Here is a 7,414-nt window from a genome sequence, read left to right on the forward strand (position 1 = left end):
CAGGTGTAGGGAGACACTGACGGAGACCGCATCGACACTAACACAAGAGAACGATGCAGGTAAAAACAGACTGAACTGAGCTGATGGCACTAGAAAAAAAAAATGCTTCTAAGAAACAAAGTGCTCGCAAAATGTTTATTCCTCTCCAGCAGGAGTGGAGGATGACTCAGCTCTTTGAGACAATCAGGTGATTTAAGGCAAAACATGGTCCCATAAATAGAAAATAAGACACTGCTTTCTTTATTTGTAAGAGCTGTTCTATTTTTTCCCCTTTCTGTTGCACTCGTACTCATACTCACTATACAAATAGGGTCAGGTTCCAACATTGGCACTGTAGCTAAGATGGGGCCGTTTCCTACAGCGCCCCAAGGAGTCTGAATCATGCAGCACAAGACCTTTGTTTGACTTGAATGTTGTCAGCCTGTACTATGAAACCGTCTAGTGTCTGTACATATTAAAGATCTGATGCAGACGATCAGAGATCAATACTTGCGTCTTGACTTTAATCTGAACAGCAGCAGAACAGTAACAGCCATTCTCTGTGCATTACCCACCTCTACTGCAGATTTCTCTGTAACGCCAGGTGAGAAAACTCATGTTTAACAGAGCCATCTGATCCTCTCTTTCCACCACCGACAGATAATACACACAGGACAGACTGTGCAACAGCCAGATGTACTAATGTGTCTCTGATGCCAAACACAGCAGGGCTGATCGACGCCTCTGTGACGCCCTCTAGTGTCCAGAATGGTCTCAGGATAGTCAACAGACAGCTTCATAGCTCAGTGTGTCTGGATTCTCAGAACATTTGAGTGTAAAAAGCTTCAACTACTATAATATCTGACCAGAAGATACAGGACATATGGTCACAGAGCAAACTGGTTTCTACAGTCCAAAGTCAGTATTTAGTGTGACCTCCCTTTGCACAGCTTGGATTCTTTTGGGGAGACAGTCCTGAAGTCTTGTAGCCATGACAGACCCTTCGCCATGTGTCACTGAAGGCTGCTCATTCCTCCACCTCTCTCCAACAGCAGTCTCATATGGAGACTCCAGATGCTGTACAACATCTGTTCAGGATGATTCTGTGTAAAACATGTCTTTCTGAAGACATAACCATCTCTAAATATTAAATACTTCAAGACAGTTGTTCACATAAATGAAAGTCTCGCCGACACCTGCTGCTAAACTTGGCTGGTTTAGTTAAACATGCCATCTTTGTCCCTAAATGTGTTTTGATATGCTTTTTCTAAAAGTTCGCCAAACAAAGCTACAGTCAAATGTTATTTTGAAGCTATTTTGCTTCTTTACTTTGGTGTATGTGCTCCTGGGGCAGGATATCACTGAACAGCTACAGTACTGACCAGTACCACGATGGTCATCAGTCACCCAGTGCTGCAGCTTTCTAATGAATGTAGGTAGATTCTGGGTGATAAACGTGTCCATCTGCTGCTCAAACATGTCACAGCAGGAGGCAGAATCCATGCAGCTGGAAGTGATTTAAAGCTGCTTGATACGAACTCCAGACATTTGCCCGTACGTGACCTGTGCAGAGCTCAGCCGGGGACATTTTGTGATGAGTAATGCACATGAATTACTGGTTTTTCATATTGTGACCTACAGTATTTATTCAAGTGATTGTCTGCGAGATCCTTGTCACTTCTGGCTTCTGAACAAGGCTGAGACAAAATAAAATGTTAGAATCGACAGGTACACAGCTGCAGGCCTTTATGGGCCTATGTAAAGAAAAGACTACCACGTATGACAGGCGCACACAGAGCAAGAGTTTTACTTGGTAGTAACAGACCAATGACGGCTCTTTATAAAAATGAGTAGTTTGTATCAGGAAAGTACAAATTCCAGGACATATTCATGCCTCTAAATGCTGACTATGCTACGCAGATTGGTGGTTTAACATTGACACCTTTCAAATTGCAGTTTGTGTGGAAAGTAAAGCCACAGGGTTTTAGAAAACTGATCCTCATAATGACGCAAAAACAGGTGAATCTGAATTGTTCTCTGGGAATAATTATGAATTATGTCTAATATTTTTCTTATTGTCAGCAAATCCCTTTAAAACCAACTACATGTTCGTCCTTCTCCCAGTACTAACACCACTGGCTCCTACTTACAAATATATGAGTTCATTTTTTAAAAATCTCATTCTCTTAAAGCAGCTGCCCACTGTTTATTAAACATTAAACAAACTGTGCTTTTTGTAGGGGACTATTTTTAGTGGCGGATGAATCCACCTTTGGTGAGTATTTGTGTTCATGGTAATGAAGGAACACGTCACTCAGACAGGTGTGCACAGAGGAAGGAGACATGTTGTTGCTTTTCCCTGATGGCAATAAGAAAAACATGGAGCATCACTGGATTTGTTATTTATTATTCTTGAAATCTTCTGCTTGATGGAAAGACTCCCTAATCAATAACCACCCCTCTGTGTCCATCCATCATGCTGTGGCCATCTCTCTCCATCTGGGCATCCGTCCCAGTCTGTCTGACCGATTCACTCACGCCCAGCCCACATGAGTTTATCACAAATGGACTGATAAAATCAAACATTCGTACCCTGAACGTGTCCGGGGAGCCGAGGTGGAACTTCTGCCTGATGCCCTCGGGAGCTCCGGCACACAGTCGGTAGAAGATATGGTAGTTTCTCTCCTCGGGGCCTTGCCGGCAGATCCTCGATTTCTCCAGCAGGTAGTGCGACACGAAGCCACCCACTACGGCGTTCTGACGAGGACAACAAGAGACACTTAAACATCCCAAATACACACTAATACTACATTTCTAGTAGCTGTCAGGGCAAGTTGACCTCGCATCCTGTTACAGTATTACACTGTAAGTAAGCAGAGAGTTTAAACTGGTTTAAATGCAGTTAATGGGGTAGAAAATCAGAGATCAACGATAATAAAAGCACAAAGAACACTGTAATACATTAGGCCACAATGCCTGCATAAGAAATATATGGAAATAACTGACAGGTCTGCAGCAGCAGCTGTAACAGATGCAAAGACAAAGATGAAAGATGATATCTGTGGAGTCCGAGGCCTCATTACTGTTTGTTTTCTGCTATGTAAGCATCTGAGATGAAGTGAAAATCAATATAACCATAGCTATTAGGCATCATATTTATATCACAGCTATAAAAAACAGTCTACAGTATTATTAGGAGACGGAGTGAAGAACCTTCTCATTGAAGTGGATTTCCACAAACTTTCCAAAGCGGCTGCTGTTGTTGTTCCGGACGGTTTTTGCATTTCCGAAAGCCTCCAGCAAAGGGTTCGCTGCCGGGTTCAAGGAGCAAACAGTGAAGTCAGAAACTCACACAGGAGAAATGATGATTTAACTGATGCAAAGAGCAGGAGTGAGTCCTACCTTCCACTATTCTCTCGTCTATGTCCTGCCCTGATCCATACGAGGTCGTCAAGTATCTGGTGGGAGACATGAGCTACGTTCAGGGTCAAAGTGAGAGTGAAATGCACAGCGACTTCCTCATGACACAGCAGGCTGCCCTTCAGGGTCATGGTGTTTTTGAGCAGAGTCAAGTTTTACATTAAATAATAAATACAGGGAGTGGAAAAATGACACCTATTATATATGTGATGCAATAAAACAAGCCTATAAAAACACGACCCTCATGAAGCCTTTGTAGACTCAGTGTCTGTTTCATGAAACTGACACCGACTACGACTTGTTGCCGTCAGTGACTCGGTGCCAATGCAGTGCACAAAGATGCAGCGTCATCCTCACCTCAGCACAAACTTGGTGTTCTCGGTCTTCCCAGCCCCGGACTCCCCTGAGACGATGATGGACTGGCTCATTTTCAGGACCTTCATGTCCCTGTAGGCCTTATCAGCTGGCCCAGCCACACAGACAGAAGCAGGTGGTAGATTAGAGACTAATCTGAGACCAGCAACCAAAGGTCAGGGATTTTTCTGCAGTATTAAGGTTATATTATATGGGTGAAGACACCGACATGTTTGGGGGAGTGTGGGAAATTTGAGCCCTGACTGCCGCCTAGTGGACAGATTAGAAACTACAGCATGAGATTATCAGTGGAACATAGTACCTGTGAGTACTATAGGATCAGTTCTGGCTTGGTTTTGGTCTTTGTTGACAGTAACATGTAACAACTAGGTTGTTTAATGCATCTTATTTTATACAGCCACATGTACAAAACAACAGGTTTAGATTTAGGTTTCAAAGAAGGTAAATTTACATGACTGTGTTCTAATACATCTGTTTTCTCTCTGACAGCTGCTCAAGGTGATAAGTATCATTATTATACACTGGTTTAGAATACAGAAACAGAAATATTAAAATATAGCATAGGATTAGTTCAAGAACTGCTTCAATAAAAGAATGCATTCTGAAAATATGAGAATGTTTAAAAGCCTAAACATCTTGTTGTTGTTTGTAGAAATGTGCTTTTTCATCTGTTTACTTATTTATCTGTAATTTTCTTCTGTATTATATTGTTTTTTGGGGACAGATTTGAGGTCACAGTGACCATCAAGAGTCTAATAAATTCATCCTTTAGTTTAGGTGGACGTTTGTGCCAAATTCTAAGAAATTCCCTCAAGGCGTTCCTAAGATACATCATGTTCATGAAATGGGCTGCACAGACAACCCAAAACATAATGCTTCTGGTCAGGGCTATCACCAGCAAAGAGAGACGCACAAAGAGAGCACAACGTGAGGATGTTTCCCTCTTGTTGTTAACCAGTAGTACACACAGTATACTCATGGATGGCTCACTGAAGGGGCCAACCGGGCACAGGCCCAGGGGTCCCCAACAGGAGGAAACATTTCTTATTGAACAAAATGAGTGAGAGATGCAAAAGGACGGCCTAGACACAAGACATCCAGACAAAAAGAGACAGATGTATAACAAGTAAAAGGAGACAAAAAACAAGTACAAATGAACTCGGAAGGACAAAAAAAAAAAATTTCATCAAAACACAAAATAAGTGTAACCAGACAGAAAAAGAAACACCCTGCTCTTCTAGAGAAGGGGTGGGGGTTGTCTCATACATTGAACTGAACCCCAGATAGGAAGGGTCAACAACACGGCCAAGCTCGTCTTTAGCTCTCAGCTCACTCTGTGTTTAATGAGGCATCAGCTGCTTCAATAAAACCGAACTGAGGCAGCAGCAGCAGCGTTCACTCACCGATGGCAAAGACGTGTGGCGGCAGCGTTCCCAGCGACCTGCCCCGGTACTGCTTGATGGCCTCCGGTGAGTAAAGCTTTGGGATGTCATAGTACGGGTTCACGGCGATCAGGATGTTGGCTACATACGTCTGCACGAGGAGAAGAATGAAATTAAAATCCCTTAGGAACAAAGGAGGACATATCGTCTCTGCTGCAGCCCTCAGTCTCCCATAATCTGTGGTGTGCTGGTCAACTCCACATTCAGGCAAACCACAACAACACAAAGTTGGAAAACAACGGTCATATTTATAGGACATACACACACTCACTTTATTATCATGAAAAAACATAACACTAAACATACAACAGTGAGTGTAGGCTAAACAACAAATACAACCGCCCAACAATTCTCCCACATGAACACCTCTGGTCCACTGCATATGGAAAAATAATTTCATTCTTCAGCCACTAGAGGTCAGGAGCTAAACTCATACATATGGAAAAATCATTTCATTCTTCAGCCACTAGAGGTCAGCGTGCACCGAGTCTGATTAACAGCGACACCACTGCGCCACAGAGGAAGACACAGTTCAATCAGGGTCCCACTCACTGTTTGTGAAGACCTGAACATTTCAAACAAGTCTGGACTTCTGTAGATGAAAGCAGTTTGACATTTTGGGGAGTGGGGACATTTTAGTGGAGTAAAAATATTTTGAAGACTTCAATCATTGGAGAGTGAGTTAAGTTAAGAGACTGAAGACTCATTTTTTAAATTTAAGGTCAGAACTAGGTTTAGGTTAAGGCTGGGCTTAAAGGTTAGGAAGACAAAGTGCCCGTGTTATGTTGACATGCAGATGTGAAGTGTGTTTACTCTGCATGTCATTATACTGATTTACCCAAGTAAAATTTTCTTTATGTTTTGATTTTGACTCATTGAACTGGCAGCAGTGCAGAGACATTAGCTTCTAAAGGTTCTGAGTGGGACTGACCTCTGGGACCAATCAGAGATTTTCTATTATTTCTGCTTAATCAGTGAGTTTTGTTGCATTCTCATTTATTGTATTTTCATAATGACAAACATCTGAAGAGCTGGGCAGAGCGCTGGGCGGAGCAGAGCAGGTCGGTTCGGAAGTTCATGCTAGTGCTATCCAAGTTACACACTGTAGCTTTAAGTCATCAGATAATCACACAATGACTATTATCATTACTCCAGTAGGTGTGGATGTGGGCTATACTATGTGAAAGTGAAAAGACAATGTGTGTGTGCTCCACCCAGAGAGCTGCTGCAGGCAGGTTAAAACAAACAGAGATATTCTGTCTGATCCTGCAGCAGGTTTTCCTTGTCAGCCAACAACACAGCGCCTCATCTTGTTTAAGCCCCATCTGTACTTTTGGTTTTGTCAGAGCTGTGAGGGTTGAGCCGCTCACACAGATGGGTATTTACTAGTATGAATGAGTGTTGTACTAACAGGAAAAACAATCTGTTTTTGAACAACAAACGACAAAGCTTTTTGTCAAATACTAAAAAGATCATGTATTTCTAACAAACAGTGGCTTATTTCTGGTCACAACAGGCACAAGCATCATCGCTACAAGTTTAAATTCTGTTGTGGAGGCGACAGACGGTTCAGCCAACGCTTCCTCATGTCAATACTCACATAGATTTTGTCTTTGCTGTATCTCACACGAACGTTATTGAGCAGAGTGGCTTCATTCAAATACATCAAAGAGCCTGAGAGACAGAAAAACGACAAGCTGTTACCGAAGGCAGATTCAGTTTATCTCCAGTTAGCAGCTAAATGTCTAAGGAGCAACACTTCCCCCAGTTGCAGGCAGGAATCAGAAAAGATGAGATTTATTAGAAGGTGAATTCAAACTTACAGTTGTCCTCAACGTGTTTGTTGACATCGTCCTCTGCAGGGAAGACTTGGTTGACGGGAGCCAAAAAGGTCTGTGAGAAAAACAGAAGAAGCTGAGTGAAGACAGAGACGGCCATATGGCTCCGTTGTTTAACTACTAAAAAGATTTCGTACTGAAGCCGAGAGGGGAGTGCACAGTGGCTTCAGACCTGCCGCATGTTGGACAGTGTTGTAGATTTAATTTGAAATGGATACAATCCCCATTTCTCTCCATCAGTCTACACTGGATCACCAACAACAACAAAGGGACATGAGTTCTATGTTTCTGAAGCCCATAGTTGAAAAGGAAATTATAGAGATAGTGAACAAATGTGTTAACAAAACATCTAGTGATAGT

General features: G+C 42.5%; 1 protein-coding gene across 1 annotated transcript in view; it reads right to left on the bottom strand.

The window, feature by feature from the left end:
* The window catches only part of myo6a (myosin VIa), a 101,735-nt gene that overhangs the window by 76,814 nt on the left and 17,507 nt on the right, over positions 1–7,414 (bottom strand). The window contains exons 3-9 of the mRNA XM_020619470.1: positions 7,040–7,109; positions 6,817–6,890; positions 5,178–5,307; positions 3,757–3,862; positions 3,382–3,437; positions 3,193–3,290; positions 2,572–2,736 (exon numbers count right to left, since the gene is read on the bottom strand). Coding sequence (XP_020475126.1) covers positions 2,572–2,736; positions 3,193–3,290; positions 3,382–3,437; positions 3,757–3,862; positions 5,178–5,307; positions 6,817–6,890; positions 7,040–7,109 — 699 coding nt within the window. The remainder of the gene's footprint in view (positions 1–2,571; positions 2,737–3,192; positions 3,291–3,381; positions 3,438–3,756; positions 3,863–5,177; positions 5,308–6,816; positions 6,891–7,039; positions 7,110–7,414) is intronic.

Source organism: Monopterus albus, unplaced genomic scaffold (assembly GCF_001952655.1).
Source record: "Monopterus albus unplaced genomic scaffold, M_albus_1.0 scaffold220.1, whole genome shotgun sequence".
NCBI lineage: Eukaryota > Metazoa > Chordata > Actinopteri > Synbranchiformes > Synbranchidae > Monopterus > Monopterus albus.